This window comes from Pteropus alecto, unplaced genomic scaffold (genome assembly GCF_000325575.1).
Source record: "Pteropus alecto unplaced genomic scaffold, ASM32557v1 scaffold152, whole genome shotgun sequence".
NCBI classification, from domain to species: domain Eukaryota; kingdom Metazoa; phylum Chordata; class Mammalia; order Chiroptera; family Pteropodidae; genus Pteropus; species Pteropus alecto.
In genome coordinates, this window is record NW_006432227.1 from 1579597 (window position 1) to 1600008 (window position 20412).

Consider the following 20412-nt stretch of genomic DNA (forward strand, 5'->3'; position numbering starts at 1 on the left):
CTGTAGACTAAATGTGTCCTCCCCAAACTCATATGTTGGAACCTAATCCCCAAGGTGATCATATTTGGTGAGGCCTTTGGGAGGTGATTAGGTGATGAGAGTAGATTCCTCCTGAATGAGATTAGTGCTTTTATAAAAGAGGTCCAAGAGAGCTCCTTCAGTCCTTCCACCATGTGACGTTACAGGGAGAAGGCGGCTGTTTATGAACTAGGAATCAGGTCCTCACGCTGACACTGAATCTGCTGGTGCCTTCACTTTGAACTTCTCAGCCTCCAGGACTGTGAGAAATAAATCTGTTGTTTATAAGCACCAGGTCTATGGTATTTTTGTTACTGCAGTCTGAATGGACTAAGACAATTATATTATCTACATATTATGTATAATATCTACATATGTTTAAATTATGTGTGCAGTAGGCTAGATTATCTATGAATTTTGTTTTAGGATGGTAAAAGATTGTTATAAGATGTCTGCCACAAAATACTATTTGCATAAGTATTTAAAGTACTTATTTTAGAACCTTATAGTTCTATAGAAAACTAGCCCAAAGATTAACAGAGAAAAAGATAAATTGTTATAACTATTCAGTCCATTACTATGTTCAAATTTAAAACATGGCAGCAGCTAAATATTCCTCTGTAGAACACAGAAATGAAATTCTTGTGTTCATCTGAATATTATCACCAACTTCAAAAACAAGTTGTCTGCCAATCATTACTAATAGGAAAGAGGAAAAAAACATCTGAAATTCGAGCTTAGGAGGAAAAAAATTGAAAAGAATTATTGTTTTAGTAATCATCAGAATTATCTACAGAGACTGTATTAATTTCCAAGTGCGGCTGTAACAAATTACCACAAACTTAGCGGCTTACAGTAACACCAATTATCTTACAGTTTTGTTGGAGGTCAGAAGTCCTACAACAAAGGTGCTGACAGGGCTGCATTTTCTTCTCCAGGCTCTAGGCAAGAATGTTTCCTTGCTTTTCCAGCTTCTAGAGACTGCCTGCATTCATTCCTTAGCTCGGGTCACATCTTCCATATTCAAAGCTAATAGCCTAGCGTCTTCTCACCTTTCTGATTCTGACCCTACTGCCTTCCTTTTACAAGGACCCCTCATTACACTGGGCCCACACAGATAATCCAGGATAATCCCCCATTTCAAGATCCTTGAGTTAATCAACATCCACAAAGTCTATTTTGCCCCATAAACCAATATATTCACAGGTCCTAGAGACTGGGATGTAGACATCTTTGGTGGGTCATCATCATTCAGGCTATCACACTTACCTTGCAATTGTCACAAGAGTAGGTTTTGGTAAATTTTTCAGTAAATAATACACAGACTGAATAAGATACTCAATTTCTTGTTCTGTGCTGATATGGTGAGGAAGTTCTGAATAATCACAGGTTAGACCAGCCTGGTGAACCTAAAAACAAGACAATTACAAATTAAACTGTAAGGCTTTGTTATTTTTAATAACACTTTAACCATTAATAGCCTTGCTGACAAATCTTTTAATATTTTTGTGAAATGAGATTGTCTTTTCCTTAATAATTTCTGTGCCACAGAAGTTATCAATTTTCTCAAGTTTTAAAGAACTGGCCTATACACCCGATTGGGCCTGATACATTTAGTAGAAATAATTCTTTAACTACTTCTTTATGTCATGATTATGGATTCATTCAGTTTCTATCTTTACTTGAGTCTACTTTGACAATTCACATTTCCTAGAGAATTATCCACTTCATCTAAATTCTAAAAGCTGATATAAAACTGTATACACCTTACTATTTCCTTCCAACTTATTATTTAGTTTTTAAATACATGCACCCAGTACTACACTCCAAGTTTCAAGAGGATACAAGGGAAAGTCTTCCTCCTACCTTATTTAACCTACGGTTACCAGTTTCTTGTGTATCCTTATGCATAAGCACGTCCTGCTGATATCTATCTATCTTTCTATCTATATATATCTTAAACGTAAACAACTGGTGTTTCAGTCTTAGTGTTAAACTAAAATGCCTGAAAGCTAGAAGTGGCTCACAAACTGACATTTTGCAGCTTCTGCTTTAAAGTTTTGAAAACTGGAACTCAAACATGTCACAGTTTTGCCTAGCGTACATAAGTGCAAAGCATGGAAAAAACACTAATCTGCTACTTTATTGGAGGCTCTGGATAAACATCAAAGATTTAATTGGCAGTGATCTGTCAATGTAGTAAAATGACAGACTGCATGTTCTTTTCTACTAAAATGATTAGAATAGTATTTTAATCCTTCAGCTATAAGCACATCATATTTGATCATATAATCTGCAACTGAGCCCATGCCATCCCTTAACAAATAATGTACAACACCCATCCCCAATCACCAGAAAATCCAGATGTAATGCAATGACTAAAGTAGACCTGCATGAACACACAGTCATTAATATTACATGAGCTCGAAGCATTTTTAAACCCTATGACTTCTAATTCTTTCATACTTAATAATTGCCATTAAATAGAAGAGTGAGTCTTAGATTAGCTACGATTTAACCAAAATATTATTTTGCTGGTATTTTTTATTCTTGTAAAGTTAGCATTAAATCAATATATAACCTTCAGTTCAAATAAGGTGGTTTGATTGTATTCCATGACTAGATAAAACATTAAAACAAAAACACAATTTACTGAAGTAAAAGAAGCACCAGAAGTAAAAGAACAAAAGACTTAGAGGTCTCAGCTCTGGCACAAAAATCTGAGAAAACACATTTGAACCTCGAATGGGAAAATTTATGCTTCAAAGACTGCAGAATGCTATAAAAACAAAAGAAATTATCATTAAAGATATTCTCTTTTTGTCAAAGCCAGTTACACAGCTAATATAGTAAAAATGCACTCGCCAGAGTGCCTTCTTTAGTCTTTCTGTTTGGTTTTTATAATCAGAAAAGTGTAGAGAGAAAAGGGGTAAAGGAGTAAAAAAAAACAAAAAAAGGATCAATAAAGAACAACTTTAGAAATTGTATACTTTTCCCCCCAGCACTTTAGCATGTTTTTCTAAGAAAACTGAAAAAGTGTTCTAACTTCTGAAAAGTGTGTAATTTTTTCATTTCTTTTTCTTTTAAAAGATAATTCTTTCACATTTCCCAGGAACACAAAAAAAGTAATCATTTTAACAAAAGCATATTTTTCTACCCAGAATAATGCCTTGGAAAGGATCAATTTTATACTTTATTTATTTAATTCTTTTTTCCCCCAATTTTATACTTTAATATAAAATATTTACCATTTCATAGTCTGGCACTTCCATCCGTTTTTTCAAACTCTGTACAAGTGGAACTAGTGATTCCATTCTGGAAAAAAGCCACCCCTCAATTAAACATCACACCACCTCAACCAAAATTATAGTAGCCAATGATACAGTACCCTTAAAATTTCCCATTAACAATATGTTTAATGATTCTTGGAAATGAAAGATAAAACTGTTCAAGTATCTTAAAATAATAAGAAATAAATGTTCCATGTTGTTTTCTTACCTAAAAAGTTACAGAATGTATTAAAGATTTAAAATTAGCACCTGAGTAACTGAGATTTTCCTTTTCTTTAAAAATGAAAGTTCTATGACTTTGAAATATCATTTTGAAAATCCAATTTCATAAAAAAATACATTTTGATCAGCAAGATCAAAGCATTTAGTGACAAAAGATGTTTCCTGAAGGTTAAAAAAAATTTAAGGTCATATTTACTGACGTATACAATTACAACTGGAAAAGTTCTGTATACCATTTGATATAATAACGATAGGGGTTTTAAGTTATTTAATTTAGATGGAATTCTTTGGAAGCCCTGATTAATTAATGATTCTAGTATTTCAATACCTCCTCCACCAACATCCACTCATCTGCTGAAGGGAAAAAAGAAAAAAAGAAAAAAGGAGGCATGGAGGCCTGTCTATCCACTCATCCTGTTATTTCTCCCTTTTTATTAGTGACCCTTGCTGGGCTTCCGGGCCCCGATCACCAGCCTCTTCTACCTCCTTCATGCTGAGGGCCTGGCCCTTTAGGGGCGCAGTAAGTTTGGAGAGAATTTTCTTGCTGTCTCACTCACTTTCCCCTTGTGCTATTGTTTTCCTCCCAGTTCCAAACACAGTCTAAACTCACCACTGTTTGTGGTTTCTATGTTCTTTTAAAAGTCTGACAGAACTCCTTGCAGATGATGAGGAGCTACCTGGGCACGTGCAGCAGGTACAGTGGGTTTCAGTGGAATAGGTGGTCCTATCTATGAGCTAGATTCAGGATTCTGAGGTTTTTAGGCTAGTTTTTTGTTTTAAGTTTTAAACTTGGCTTGAGACTTAAAAAAAAAAAAAATCACAAAATAGTAGGTATTCTTCAGTATTTCCAGAAAGAATTATGTTCTATGACTTATTTCTATATCTCCCTCTTCTGTCATAATTCCATAAAAAGGGAATCATTTTTAGAATTATCTCCCTATACTAAAGAGAACACGCATTGACTGATGTTAGAGTGCTTAGTTAATACTTACTAATGTAATTAATACTATTATGGTTTATTCTTCCAAACCACTGCTTTTCTTAGTGATAATAAAGTTTTATATTTTATTTCAGGGAAGTTTCTGAATATTTTAAGTAAAAATTACTGAATATTTTGAATAGGTAATACATACACATAGCAAAAGAAGATATTTCTCCCTCATATACTTCATCATTTAGCCATACAATTCCTCTCCCCAGAAATTACTGCTTTTCTAGTTTCTTCTGTATTATTCTAGAGATCTGATGAATTTTTTCCAATACCATGACATAACAAATCCTAGTGGCCTGAAGTATTATGATTCTAACTCTCCATTTTACATTGCTATCTTATGACTGATTTCTTACATTTACATTGTGGAGAATAATCTCTTTTGGTTTGTGGGAGATTGATTTGAAAATAAACTAGTTCTGATATTCTACGCTCATGGGGAACAGAAGTTTGTATCTGATACTTTTAGCTTCCTGACTTTTTGAGTTTGTATAATTTAAAGAATTATTTTAGAGAGAAGTAACTGCATTATTTATGTAAATATTCTTTCAAACTAGCTTTAATACTAAAAGCATTCTAAAGGTATTCTTTACCCCACCCCCAAATCAACACATGCTCACATGCTCCAAAAGAACTTTTCTCTCTATTTTCAAGGTAGTTAACTCTGAGACAACTAGCCAAATAAACGACCTGATGAAAAACACAGCTTTCAAGTCTTTCTCCCTGATGCCACAGGCAGCTTGAAAATAAAACCCTTCTACTTGTAGTTGGGCTATCCTTAAAAGGAGGCGAGTTTTCACATAATAATTTACCTGTCTAGTAACCTACTTTTCTATTGATAGGTTAATATTTTTTTTCTTATTCTACTTATAACAGGGACTGTCTTACCCATCTTTAATCTTCCATAAAACTTAGCATCGCATTTTATATATAGTAGGGGCATAGCTACTGCACAATAACTAAAAGCATACCAACTTACTGGGTGATTTTGGGCAACTTAACCTCTGTGCCTTAGTTTTCTCATCTATAAAAGAGACTTAATAATGAAGCCATGAGATTTTTATAAGGAAAAAAAAAAAAGATTGTTATAAGGAATAAATGAGATAATGCAAGGAAAAAAAATCTTAGAATTATATTGGGTGCATAGAAAATACTCAATAAATGTTACTGTTAGTAAATGTGTGTTCAAATTTAATACTAATTTAAAAAAAGCAACTTAAGAGTCAATAGTAGAAATATAGGACAAAAATATAGTAGAGTTGGAGAAAAAAATGTTTGAGGGTCTTACCCAGGGTTTGAAGCCCATTTCTGGACAGTTTCTTCATCATCGCCATCACACAAATCAGCAAAAGTAGCTTCTAAATCTTCTAACTGATGTATTCTAGTATCAACACAATCTACCAAATCTTCCTTTAAATGAACAGAAAAGCTGAGATTATAGCTATTCTTCCAAAAAACAAGTGCAATCCCATTACAATAAAAATCTCAGTTCAATTAGTTAAAACATGATTTTTAGCTACTAATCATGGGGTGCCCCAATAAACACACACACGCACACAAAGATTTTGGAAAGTTGTTTGAGAGTACTGTAGTAAGCCGAAAGATATTATTAGATATGTGAATAATAGCTAAAAACCAAAAGAAATAAATGGAGGATACCTCTGTTGGGTTGGTGTCAGGCTTTTTAAATTGGTAGAGCTCTTGTAGGATTTTGTACTCCTCCTAAAAACAAAACAAAAAAATCCATACACGAGAAAAAAATTAGTTTTTTCAATGAAATGCTTTAAGTGAAAAATGGCTGTGATACAATGAAAAAACGTCTTACACAATCATTTAAAGATTCGTCTGGGAAAATCAGGCAAAATGTATAATTAAGATTTCATTGTACATATTGTTTCTTCAGGTTAACTCTATCTATCTGGACATGACAAGAATGTATAAAAAATAACTATGGAAGAAGACTTGGTGGCTAATGGATAATGAGAAAAAAATGTTTCTAATAATAGTCCACTCTAAAAATGAATACATCCCAGATTTTAACTATTTATAGGAAAAACAAATATCTTTAATAACAACAATACAACTCTCCATGTTCACTTTGCAGCCCTTTCCCTAGCCACAGAAGAGAATTCTGGAGAAAAATACTGGAGGCAGATACAATGGAAGAAGGACGCCGGCTACACACAGACTTTGCAGAAGACTGTCTCTCCTTATTTATCACAGCTACATAGCCTCATCATGGGTGGGTCTATCTGGCCCCAAAGATCCTATTAAGGAATACTTAATTATTAGAACAAGGTTATATGTAAGAGCTAAAATTCATTAAGCACAATACCATGGCACTATCCTCACCATAATAATCCCGTGAGTTGGGTATGATTATAATTTGATTTTATACTTAAAGAAACTGCAGGTCAGAAAGGTTAAGGAACTTTCCCATGATCATACAGCTAATAAGCAGAAGTCACAAACAGAATTTAACTGCCTTCTGAACATGCTTTTAAAAAAAAGGTAAACAACCGATTTGCTTTACAGTATTAAAAAAATAGCTATTAAATGATAAAGTATAATATATGCTTTTTTCAAAAAGCTCCATAGTACCAAAGGGTATAAAAGGATATAAAAATCTCCACTTTCCCAGGTTTTCTGATAGCAATGGAAAAGGAGTGAAGCCACTAGGTTTCTTATACAACTTTTTAGAAATTTTCATTGCAAATATTTGGTGACTATATCTGTAGGATAAACTCCAAAGGTCAGGTTCTTCATCTTCTAGGTATGCCCATTCCTCAAGTTTTCTAAGTGTTTTTAAGGTCAATTCATAATTCTGAGCTGGCAGTTATAGTCACAGTAGAAAAGAAATAGAGGGCATTTTTTTCTCCCTTATTTCCAAGTTGGGAGAGTACATTAGGTCCATATTATACTAAATCCTCAAATCTCACATATTTTTGGTTAGTCCCTAGGCAAGGTCTTTGATAATTTATTAGATAAATCACAATAGCTTCTGATATGTATACAGAATAAGGACTGTAAAGTACAGCATTATTATAAATCAAATAGTGAATGTTGGCAGAAAAAAAGAGTTAATTAGAATCTCCCAAAATAGACCTGAGACAACTTTCTAAATGTTAAAGTAAGCAGATACATGTGCCCACAAAATGCACCTAGGAATGCTCACTTGGATTGTGAATTTATCAGTTTCTTAACTGCATGGTCGTATCTCAGATTGTACACTAATATTGTCTGGTGATTTGCATGGAAGATCTGATGAGGTACCCTAAGAATCACAGGCCTGAATCATTAGCTAAAATAGTATATATGTAATTATGTACCTCATTCTTTGGTGAGAAATTTGTCACATAGGGTTTTATGGACATAAAAAACTTCTGGAAAGATATCCCCCAAAACTGGCCATAATATTTGTTTCTGAGGTAAAAAACTGAGGGAATGAAGATGTGGTAAAAGAGCAACATTCTTTAATCTACACACTTTCTTCTACTATATGATTTTATTTTTTTCATTCACCCACATACCCATTACCACAATAATTGCAAAATAATACTCTTTAGAGCAGGGATCAGCAACCCATGGCCTACAATCTGTTTTTGTATAGCCCTCGAGTTATGAATGGTATATATACTTTTGAAGGGTTTGAAAAAACAATAAGGAAGCATATGTGAGAGACCATATGGGACCCCTAATAAAGTAATTACTATCTGACTCTCTGTAGAAAGTTTGCTGATCCCTGATCTATATATAACTATATATATAAGTCATATAACTCTCAAGATCTGTTTTAAAAATTTACCTGAGTGAACATTTCTTTGAAGGGATTCTTGACTGAAAAAAAATCTAAGTCAATATCTAAAACAAATGCATCCCCTTTCTTCAAAATTTCCAGAATTTCTCGAGTGCTGACTGTAGTCTGGCAATCCTGGCTTTCAGAAGAACATGAACAGGAAGGTTCTAGGCAAGTTTGGGCCCTTTTCTGCGTCACTGTGTTTTTTTCCGGTCCTTCTGAATAAGAGTCACAGTTAGTAGTAGCAGTGTTTTCTGCATCTTCCAGTGCTAGCTTTGGCTTCTTAGCAGAAGACACTGCATCATTTTCTTCTTGACTGTTACAGAGTTTATATGGTTTTACCATAATTACATCCAACTGTAAAGGTTTTTGGTTCTCTAGCTGGTCTTCAGTTACATAAAGACCATCACTTAGGAAGTAATGATCTGTACTTGTAACCCTGGATTAGAGGAAAAAACTGTTTTAAAGATGAACGGACACATTAACTGACATTTCATGTAGCATTTCCATAGTACTACAGAACTATAAGAAAGGACATATTTGACAAAAACAGAGCTGTCTCTAATACTTGTACTTCCTGTTCTTCTGTAGAAATTGTGTTCCTCCAATTTTTAGCTGGGCACACAACTGCCCAAATTAAAGACTAGTCTGTCTTGTTGCTATGTGTGGCCACTTGATTAAGTTCTGGTTAAAGGCTGTCAATGGAAGAGAACTAAACAGAGCCTTGCTCTCCCTTCCCCACCAACTGGCTATGACACAGAGTGGCAAGCCTACCTTGGACTATGAGGACAAATGCAATCTCTAGAGATGGTGGAGCAAAAAGACAGAAGGAACTGGGATCACCCAAACTACAGAACTGCCACATAGGCCCTGGGCTGTATGCAGCAACTCTAATATGAGAAAGAAATGAATGATCCTGTTTTTAAGCCAGTGCTTTGGATCTCTATCATAGCAGTTGATACTTTATACAAAAAAAAAAAAAAAAAAAAACTTAAAAATTACATCTGGAAATAATTTCTTTTAATAAAATTCCCTGACATATTTTAATAAACTTCATATAACCATAAAACTTTAATATGAAAAACAACTTAAAAAAATCTTGTACACGTGTAGAATGCGTTTCATAAGTTGCAGAATTCAGATTTTAGACATATTGGTATGTTCTTAGCTTTTCAACTATATTATGTCTTGGTAAGTACTATGAATAGTGAAACCAAAAGTTTCTTTCAGAGGCAGACTCTATTCAACTAAAGTAATAGTTAATACTTATTTCCCAACCACCCTATTCTAACATATTGTCTTAAATTTAAAAAGATATAATTTTCCAAAAAAAGATTAATGATGCAATAAACCTAATGCCCAGGCTTATTAAAAACTATACCATCCTAAGGACGACAAAGGCTGTATTTCAGAACTTAAATCTGTATTCTTCTTTAATAATATTTTACTTTGTTCATATTAGTTCAAACACACATACATCTCAGACTGCATACCTATATGTATGTCTTTTCCATAAATTTTTACTTGGATTAAAATTATAAGATAATCAAAATCATTCTAATATCGTTACTACACATTGAGTTTCAAATGTCTATTTCAAATGTTCAAAATTACTTGATTTTACAGAAATCAGTTAGAGGTTAAATTAGGCCTACTCATGAAGTATTCAATAAAAATCCTACTACCCTTACACATATACCAGTATTATTTCTGATATTTAGTATATGTGGAGCCATATTTACTTTGTATTATATCCTCAATAAATATAATTTTCATGTACACATGACAGTTATTTGTGTAACTGATAAGAACATATATATTAATTATATCATTAAAGATAAGTCAGAAGTAAAAAATGTCATTTCAACAAGATTATATTTCATTTTCAAAGTATTACCATGTCATCTCACTACCCTTCAGATTATAAAAAGTAATGGTTACACTGCTGAAAACACTTATCCCATCACTAGTGAATTTAAAAATCAAGATTATTCTGATATTTCTAAAAATACTGCAGTGTCACAAGATACACAAAACACTGGTCACATAGTTTATACAACAAAACCAGTTGCACATGTAACTCGTCAGAGGATTCTGTAATTTAGATTACCTAAAGATAACTATATTAATAAAATTAAAACCCCAAATCTACTTTTCAGCCATTGGATTTATTAAAAAAACAAAACAATGAGGTTTTTTTTTCAGTGCTAATCGTTTTATTCAGCAAACAACAGTTATATTGGAAAGAAATAGTAAAATGTATCATTAAATATATAATTCTAAAAAGTACTTTGATGTTTGAATGGAGTTAGTCATCAATGGAGCCAGAATTCTAGAGGATGAAAATCATGTTATTCAAAAACAAACTTGACCAGCAACTAAATATAAATGTTGTGTGAAGAAGGTCAAAAGGCTTGAAAACTTGTTTCTGGTGTTTTGAGAATTCTTTTTGGAAGAGTTGAGGCTTAATCTGACCCTATGTGTGTGTAGAGATATTCATAAGTTATTATAGGAATCTAAAATAAGATAGAAGCAATCAACTCCTTACATAGCCATAAATATGAAAAAATTACCTGATTGTTGTGGTAGAAGTGTCTTTGCCTACTAAAAAGCGATGTTTGCCTTCTCTGATCTGCTGAGCCCATGTGGGATGAAGCCATACTACATGAGAAAAATGGCCAGCATAAACTGCAGGCATAATCCAATTCTCAATACTTAATTCTCTGGAAAAGAAATACAGAGGAAGAATGAAAACTATTAGTGATTTTTTTCCAAATGTAATTGAATTCACAATATTTTAAGACAGCAGGTCTCAAAGTGTGGCCTAAGAGGCCCTTGCAGGGTTCCTGAGACCTTAACTGAGACTACTAGATAAAAACAATTTTCCTAAAACACTAAGGCATTATTTCCCTTTTCATTGGACTGACATGTGCACAGATGGTACAAAGCAATGGTGGGTTGATGTTCTAAGAGTAATCAAGGCAACAGCACCAAACTTTACTAGTAGTAATTGTATTCCTCACTACCAAGCACTAACACTCCCCCTACCCCCAATCCAAGCCAGTTTCACATAAGGATGCCTTTCACAATTAAACCTTGATTCTGAGTAGACATTTAAAAATATTTCGTGTGGCAAAATGAGAAGTGCACAGAAAATACTTTTGCTACATACTTTGAAATATAATGGTTGTCTCATGGAAAAGCACTTGTGATTGAATTGCGAGCTAAACGCCATTTTTTTTAAACATTGAAAAACCATGGTTATTCAGACTTGAATCTGAATTGTTGGATTCTACACTTGTCATGTATTGTTATAGTATTAAAGAATATTCATGGTTATCTGAAAAGGATATGAAAATTCTTATCCTAATTTTTTTCATATACTTCCACGAAAACAACATATGGCAACACACTGAATGTAGAAGCATCTGAGAATCCAGCTGTCTTCTATAAAGGCAAATATTAAAAAGATTTGCAAAAATTTAAACATTGTTACTCTTCTCACTACTTATTTTTGCTTTAGAAAATGTATTTGTTTTTCATAAAAATCTGATTTATGCTAACATGAGGTTTGTTATTTTGAAACGAATATTTTAAACACATCTCAGTTTTAATTTCAAGTATGGTAAATATCAATAGATATAACCCACATTAAAGAAAAAATTCAATAATTTTTAGGATAAACAGGAATCCTGAGAAGGAAAGATATACAAATTAAAGATGTGTGGCCTATGCAATTATTAAACTATGTGTTTAAAACACATTTTCTTGTGCCTCAGTGACCAGACTTTTAAAGTGGAAAGGAGAACTGGCTCAGATAACTTCTGAAGTCTCTTCTATTTCTAAAATTCTACATTCTAAAGCAGAGGTTGGCAAACATTGGGCGACACTACCTGTCTTTGTAAATACAGCTACAGCCATTTGTTTACACAGTGTCTACGGTTGCTTTCATGCTACAAGAGCAGAGATAAGTAGTTATAAAAGACGTATGGTCAGCAAGCCTAAAATATCTACTACCTGGCTCTTTAAGAAAAAGTTTGTCAATACTTGCTCTAAATAAAATAAAGAAAGCAAACAAAACAAAAACTCACGAACTTAGCAAAGTCTATTTCTCTTAATTGCTTATCATCTACTGCAAATTTTATCTCAAGCACATAAAAGATTATTAACAAAATCATATGTTACCCGAAAAGAGTTTCCTTATCAAACACAGTGTCAGCTGGCATATTCACAGGAATAAGGAGGTCCGGGTGTGAATCAAAATGCACAAAACTTATATTACTGGCAGGAAGATGCTTTGAGCCAATGGCTCGGTATATAAAAGGCAGAACCTGTAAAAGACACATGCACACATTCAGAATTGGCACTGAAATCGTGAGCATATACTCAACTGCAGACTGAAAAACAATGCTAATTTGAAGCACATCAAGTTGTTAAAAAGTAGGAAAATATATGTAAGAAAAGTGATTATTGTAGATGATTTAGATAATGACCTCGAGCTTTGTTTTTTTCTTCGGAATTTCCAACTTTCACATCCAAGGGCTTTAAAGGGTATCTCTTGCTGCCATTTTGCCCCCACAACAAACTCAACCCACAATGTGAGGAAACAGACAAGGACTGGCGCTCAGAAAAACATCTGATAATTAAGACATGTGGCTTCGAAGTCTACATTAAGGCACCCTTTTAGATAAAAATAGAAAATGTCTTTAGTGTTTACAAGCGCGGGGCGCTGTGCCAAAAACATATGTACACACTACGCACACAATAATACTAACGGCCGGAGTGCTACGATGACTGTCCTCATTTCACAGTTGACAACCCACATTCTTAACAAAAAGCCTTCCACCTACACTGGCCTGTGATGGAGATGCGGGAAACAATCGGCGGCCTGCGTTAATGGGCGGGTTAAGAACTCAATGCTCAGCAGTCAGGATCCCCTGTTCGAATCCTGACGTCAGCAGTTGCTGGTTGTGGGACTTTTGGGCAAACCATAAGAGTTAAATGAGTTGCCCGACGCATAGTAATTGCCCCATAAACGTCAGCGCCTATTTTTCCTAGTTACTTTGCAAAGTAGTGTGTTTTTCCCCACAGCAATGCAACTCGAGCGCGTAACAAATTCTGGTTCTCCCTCTGGCCTCCGAAGCCGAGGCTCCGCCACCGCCTCCTTGGCCCTCGCGCGATTCTGCCCCGGCTCCCAGAAGCCGCCCACTCACCTCCTGATGATCCTCCACCACCCACACCGGGAGCTCGGGGTAGCGCCGAAAGCGAGCACACTCTCCCGCAGGGTCGCTCATGTTTTCGCCCCCAGCAGCGTTCCAACCAGCCGGAGACGCCAGGCGGAGGATCCGGGAACTCGGGAAAGGCTGCACCGCTGCCCTCCCCGGGTGGAAGCGCGCGCTCACCCGGTTGCGGTTCCGGATTGGAGAACAGGCAGGGCAGGAGGCGGGCGCCGGAGGGCCCAATGAGGGCGATTGGCTTACATGAACATCGCTTTTGTTGGCGCGCCAATCACCGTGCATAAGGCACTGCGGCGAACCCACGAGCTTTCCCTCCCGTGGTCCAGCTTTCTCAGGTTTGCTTTTTAATTCTCTCCGTTTCCTGTTCCGGAGGCGCGGGCGGCGCGAGCGGCGCTAAGGTCTTGGTGCCTGGAGAATAATAACCTGGCTTTGCTTCGACGGCGAGCTCGCGCCCCGGGAGCCTTTTTTGTAAGTAAAAGGGCCACTTTGCCGTTTTTGGTAGAGGGTTTCTGAGTATCCGGATTTAAAATCGGGCTGGAGGCCGGGGCTTGGGCGAGAAGCGCCTGGAAGTTAGGATCGGACAACCCTTCTTCAGATCTGCAGCTAAGGGCAAAAAAACGACCCTAGGCCCGGATCCCGTAAATAAACAGAAGTGAAAAATGAGGCCTTTCATTCATTTCTGGAGAGCATGCGCTGGTCCAGGCTTGGGTTCGCCTGCGTTTCGGTGGGGAGGTAGCCCGTGAGCCCAGCGCTTGCCTGGTTGCGGCTCAGTCTGGCGGGAGATGCAAAAAGGTAAACACGGAATTCAACCGGGGGAAGGTGACCGGCCTGCGGATTCATCTGGGGGAAAGGGGATGCTCTTAATAAACATAGACTAGTGTTCTCGGTCGTGTTAACTGTTCAAAACAGCTCTCTCAGTTTTTCGGCTTTCAAACAGCAACCTAGGAGTAAGGCAAACACAGAAAATTATTACCAATTGCAGTGAATTCCTTGACTTTTGCATTAAAGTTTGCATCCACAACACAGCCTGACTCTGTCTTTAATAGGTTAGTTTTAGATTCAGTGTTTTCAGATATCTGTAGAAACATCCATGAGGATCTAATAGTGAATGTTCCGCTGTGACACATTGTGTGAGAGTTAGTGATCCTGATTGTTGCCCTCTTGTAGGTGCAGCACATTCCTTTGTGTTTCCCTAGACCACCTGCGTACCTCTTTTCTTGCGTTTATTGTATAATAATTTTTTTTAAACAACGTATTCGTATGTGGAATCTGAGCTACTTGAGTCCTGCAGGCTGTGTCTTATCTTTGAGTCCTCAGGGCCTGCCTGTAACAGGGCCCTGTAAATCAATGGAAAGGCCTGCTCTTAGTATGATTTTGGAAATGTAAATCTGTTGTGGATATATGTGGAAGGGAAATGTACAGTAGCAACATAGAAACGTACCATTGGTGAGACAGTAAACGTTTATTGACCACCTACTGTGCGCAGGATGCTCTGCCAGGGGCTGTGAAGGATACAGAAATGACTATGAATCAACCCATGTCATCAAGGAGCTAATAATCTAGTGGAGAAGTTAGACATGTGCACACATGACTATAATATGAGGCAGTCTCTGGTAAGTGCTTAAAAGAAGTAAGTACAGACTAAAAGCAATGGAAGTATAGAGGGAATGGATTACTTCCTAAAAGGAACCAGGAAAGGCTTCACAGAAGAGGTGGCATTCGACATAGGTAGATGAGTAGAATTCAGTGGGCAAATTCATAGGATAGGAGATTTCAGAAGAGTGGGAGCAAAGAACAGGCTGGGTGATAGTACTCGGTATGTTAGGCAACTGGGAAAATCTGGGGCGATAGGTACTTCATGAGGCAGTTAATGGAGGATAAGTCTGGGTTCAGACTTATAACAGCATGGGGTTTGAATTCAATTCCCTTGGCAGTGAGTAGTAGCCCATGGTGTTAAGATCAGCTGCCTAGGCCTTAGGTTTATCATGAGGGCCTCGGACTGAATAATAATCATTATTCAGATATTATTTGGTGCCTATTATTTATTAAGCACAGTGATCTATACAGCTGAATAACCTGGAACTATTTTCATGAACCATTTGAAAATCTACTGTAAGCTTATTGATAAAACTTTTAGTTAGAAAAACCAGGATGATGCTTCTACATTAAAGCTTTCTGCATTTAATAATTATTTGAATTTTTAAAACATTTTGCTCAAGTTTAAGTATTTGGAAAGTCATCACGTTTACAACATTCTATGGGAAGAACTGAGAATGAAAATCAGGGATAACTTGTCTTTACAAGTTTAGTAGTTATGTTTGAATTGAATGCTGGTCTCACTGTGAAGGAAGCCAGAGTATGGAGAAAGGGAGAGGAAAAATGATTTTTCCCCCCCAATCTTTTAGCAAATTAGGGATGGAATGTGCTCAGATTGTCAATCTTTAGCTACTTATTATTTTGAGTCAGCGAGAAGAGTATTAAGGACATCTTAAAAATTAGCTGTAAACTTTAATTCATTTCAACATGCTTTTAATTTCGTTGGTATGCTAAATTCATCAGAGAATGCAAAATTAGTGTTAAGGTAATTACAGAAATATTTTCTAGCATTATTAGTTTAGGAAACATTTTTATGTCTATTTTATTCTTTCTGCCTCTAGAGTTTATATTCTCTGTGGAAGATGTTACATTGATCCAAACAGTACGTCATGATGCAAGGCAATACATGGTGAGTCGATGTGATAGTAATGGCAGTAGTTTTGAGAGAACAGAGAGAGGAGTGAACAATGCCACTGGGCCATAGAGTGTGGGAAGGATTTGGATATGTGAGGGCTAGAGCTCTGCCCTGATGGAGCTTACAGTTCTGAGGTTTAGGCAGACATTAAAGATGGAATTAGGTCATTAGTGTGTGAATTGTAATTCTTATAGGACCTGCCAAGGAGAAGCACAGTGTGTGAGAGCAGAGAACCTAACAGGCCTCGCGGCAGGTGGTAGTGGTTGTAGAACGTCCAGCAGGAGTGTTATTGTAGCCTGGTCAAAGATGATGGCATGAAGTGGACAAACTCAAGAAGTATTTACAAAGCAGAAATGATAAGAATTTTAAAATAGATTTTTAACTAAAGGGGATAAAGAAGGGAAAGTTGTTAGCTGACTCCCTGGTGCAAGACTTGGAGACCAACGCGTGCCTGCTCTCTTCGCCATAAGCTCCTTTGCCATAAGCATCTTTGCCACAAGTGTTTCACTGCAAGTATTTTTTGCTGAGTAACTAATCATCCATAAGGCAATTTTACCATAAAAAAGGTAGAAGAACAACAGATAAAAGGACATTTAAAAAGGACATAATGAAACATGAAAAAATGAATAACAAAAAAGATCTTATTGTGAAATATAAAATGTTAAAATGTGTGTAGATTCATGGCAATACTGTGCAAATAACTGATTTTATTTTGTAGATTGTACCTAAGCACTTGTCTTCATTCTGTGGGGAAAGTGGGTTCAACTCCGCCCTTAAAGAGGGCCCTCTTCACAATGTAGTGTGTTTCAAAATAAGAAACCAACTCTTGGGGGCAATCATTGTCATCTGGAAGAAATGCTATTTTAAGACCATCAGCATTATGAGGTGTTGCGTATTGGCTTGTTATGATTTCAGATCCACTTGTTTATGACTAAAGTGAAGTTGTTTTGATCCAGGAGTGAATTTGCTTACCTTGAGGAAGCTGTGCTAGGATGTTGTCATCAAAATCTGTTGTTGATAAGCACTTAGTAGCTCAGCTATTCACAGACACTGTTGGAGACTTATTGATAGGAATGAATGGAGGAGCGACAATAATTCAGAGTTGAACCCACATTTCCCATAGAATGAAGACAGGTGCTTAGGTAGAATCTACAAAGTTTAAATAGCTCTCCAAAGATCTTGAGATACTTGCTGTAATTAGGTAGGAGCTTGCTCTGTCTTACTCTTGACCAGTAGTGGTGTTAAACCGTATAGCATTCTTGGGAAGAGAAGGGACATTTGTTCCTCTCTTGGTGAGGCTACTCCTTTTAGGCAGTGGTGCATGCTGTATAATGGTCCCTGGAGTAATAATCTTTGAAGCAGCTCACCTTGCTTACCAGCACCAGTGTGGTTACCTGCTAGCTACGTGCACTAGCAGCAGGGGACCTAAGCCAGCAGCTGATACTCAGCTTTTGATTAGAAGTACTGACTCTATGGAAAACCATCTTGTAGAAGGGTATGCTTCAGCTAAATTTGGACTTTATTTTTGTCATCTTTTCTTTGATTGGAACAATAGTGTAATGAATCTATCATTGGTTTGGAGTATGTTTTTCTTTATTGACTTTTTTCTTTTTTCTGTGTTTTCACAAGAAATCGTCAAATCCTAAACCCCACACAAAGGGAAATAGTGCAGTGAACAACACACTTTTCCCTTCCCCCTTTATTTGTTTATTAAGAGACATTATCCTGTATGCTATTGGCTTGTGAAATCTTACCATTATAAAGTATAATTCCTACAGTGAACCTGTTTTAAATAAATTATTACTAAGGGCAATCTCAGACTCAGCATAATTTGCCCTGGATAAAACAGAACTAGGTAAGATTTGAGTAATATAAAAATAGTAGTAACTGCGAGAACTTTGTCAATGGAGAGATTAAACCGAACCGACAACTGAAACATGAAGTCTGCTAAAGGTGGTTTATTCATCAATGGAGAAATGAAACCAACTAACCAAACAAAAAACCAAACTGTCAACCAGTTATTTTATCTTTTTTTATGGAAAAATTGCCTTGTGGCCAACTAATTATGTAGTGAAAATGTTTGTGGCAAAGATGCTCACAGCAAATATGCTACAGAGAAATACCTAGAACTTAAATGGTATCATCTGTTGAGATAGGGAACACCGAAAAAGGAGCAAGTGGTGTTTTGGAGAGGAAGATCTTTAATTCATTTTAGGATGCGTTACGTTGAATATGCGGAGTGTGCTGAGTGGGGAGAAAGGTGAAGACAGAACGATGCTGCTACAGATCATAAAACATGGGGTGTGCGGATGGGATGACATGGCGAGGTCAAGATTTTGGGCACTGAGCAAGGACATGATAGCAGATGGTTGAACAATGGGCTGTTGAATTTGTCATTCTGGAAGTGGAGCAGCTTTAGGGAGTGACAAGGTCCAGGGAGTGACCATGGCAGTGGGTCGGGTGGCTGAGACAGGGGAAGAGGAGTTTACTGGCCATGAGGAGTGTTAGATATTTTAGAGAACTATACTATTAGATGAGTGGAATATTCTAGTGGCCTAAGGGGTTTGTCACTTGCTATTGAAGATGTTCAGGCATTTGTGAAACCCTGTTTACATAGTGAATTTTTTTCTTTTCTCTTTTTCTTTCCTCCAACAAAGTCATAGAATGTCATTCCACCCAGGACGAGGGTGTCCCCGAGGGCGAGGAGGACATGGAGCCAGACCGTCAGCGCCAGCTTTTAGGCCCCAAAATCTGAGACTGCTTCACCCTCAGCAGCCTCCTGTGCAATATCAATATGAACCTCCAAGTGCTCCTTCCACCACGTTCTCGAACTCTCCAGCCCCCAATTTTCTGCCTCCACGACCAGACTTTGTACCCTTCCCTCCACCCATGCCTCCATCAGCACAAGGCCCTCTTCCCCCCTGCCCAATCCGGCCCCCCTTCCCCAATCACCAGATGAGGCCCCCCTTCCCTGTACCTCCCTGTTTTCCTCCCATGCCGCCTCCGATGCCCTGTCCTAATAACCCCCCGGTCCCTGGAGCACCTCCTGGACAAGGCACTTTCCCTTTCATGATGCCCCCTCCTTCCATGCCTCACCCCCCACCCCCTCCCATCATGCCGCAGCAGGTCAATTATCAGTACCCTCCGGGGTACTCGCACCACAATTTCCCACCTCCCAATTTTAACAGCTTCCAGAACAACCCCAGTTCTTTCCCACCCAGTGCTAATAACAGCAGTAGTCCTCATTTTAGGCATCTCCCTCCATACCCGCTCCCAAAAGCTCCCAGCGAGAGAAGGTCCCCAGAGAGGCTCAAACACTATGACGATCACAGGCACCGGGATCACAGCCATGGGCGAGGCGAGAGGCATCGGTCCCTAGATCGGCGGGAGCGAGGCCGAAGTCCTGACAGGAGAAGACAAGACAGCCGCTACAGGTCCGATTATGACCGAGGGAGAACGCCATCTCGCCACCGGAGCTATGAGCGGAGCAGGTAAAACACTTGTGTTTTTTAATGAAAAAACCCAGACAGGCCATTTCTGTTAATCAGCAAACTGACAGAAAGGTCCAGCAGTGCATTTCAGTGTATAAAAAGAAAGAAAGTATGTTTTGGGCTGTTTTAAGGAGGAACAGGCAACTAAAGTAAATTGATGTCAGAAAAAGCCACTTTTGAAAAGCATTCCAAATTACTAGTTTAGATTCATATCAATGGATGTAAGATGATTATTCTGTGTAATACAGTTGACATTTTAATGACGATCCAATGCAAGATCTTGTATATATTTTTTGTATTATAATGTTTAATTGTGTTCAATATCATCAAATCTGGTTACAGCCCTTGAATTCTTTAGTAATTGATGATCTGTGTATGTTATCACTTAAGAATCAAACTAGTTAACAAGCAGAACTTGCTTTCTGATTTTTAAGATAAATGTTTTCTTGCTCTATTTCCTGTGAAATGAAATATTAGTTTCACATTATTAAATTACAGTTTTCAAAACAGCTTTTAACTTGCTTTTGCTGTACTGAAATGAATTCACGCTGAAGAAAGTTGTATTTAAAAAGTACATCCCATTTACATTTCTTATTTTCAAAAGACCGATTATTATTTTCAAAAGACCGATTATCT

At 37.1% G+C, this 20412-nt stretch overlaps 2 protein-coding genes across 5 annotated transcripts in view; one reads left to right on the forward strand and one right to left on the reverse strand.

Annotated features, from left to right (window-relative positions):
* The window catches only part of CUNH5orf22 (chromosome unknown C5orf22 homolog), a 17093-nt gene extending 3380 nt beyond the window's left edge, over positions 1 to 13713 (reverse strand). Inside the window, exons 1-8 of the mRNA XM_006907112.3 lie at positions 13531 to 13713; positions 12503 to 12648; positions 10891 to 11040; positions 8327 to 8756; positions 6181 to 6243; positions 5810 to 5931; positions 3267 to 3333; positions 1288 to 1427 (exon numbers count right to left, since the gene is read on the reverse strand). Coding sequence (XP_006907174.1) covers positions 1288 to 1427; positions 3267 to 3333; positions 5810 to 5931; positions 6181 to 6243; positions 8327 to 8756; positions 10891 to 11040; positions 12503 to 12648; positions 13531 to 13611 — 1199 coding nt within the window. The 5' untranslated portion in view covers positions 13612 to 13713. The remainder of the gene's footprint in view (positions 1 to 1287; positions 1428 to 3266; positions 3334 to 5809; positions 5932 to 6180; positions 6244 to 8326; positions 8757 to 10890; positions 11041 to 12502; positions 12649 to 13530) is intronic.
* A 162-nt stretch (positions 13714 to 13875) lies between these two features.
* DROSHA (drosha ribonuclease III) overlaps positions 13876 to 20412 on the forward strand; it is a 107433-nt gene continuing 100896 nt past the window's right edge. For 3 of the 4 annotated variants that reach the window (XM_006907113.3, XM_006907114.3, XM_015585734.2), the window contains exons 1-4: positions 13876 to 14022; positions 15041 to 15167; positions 16212 to 16279; positions 18943 to 19776. In XM_006907113.3, coding sequence (XP_006907175.1) covers positions 16260 to 16279; positions 18943 to 19776 — 854 coding nt within the window. In that variant the 5' untranslated portion in view covers positions 13876 to 14022; positions 15041 to 15167; positions 16212 to 16259. The remainder of the gene's footprint in view (positions 14023 to 15040; positions 15168 to 16211; positions 16280 to 18942; positions 19777 to 20412) is intronic. The other variant, XM_015585733.2, reaches the window with a different exon arrangement.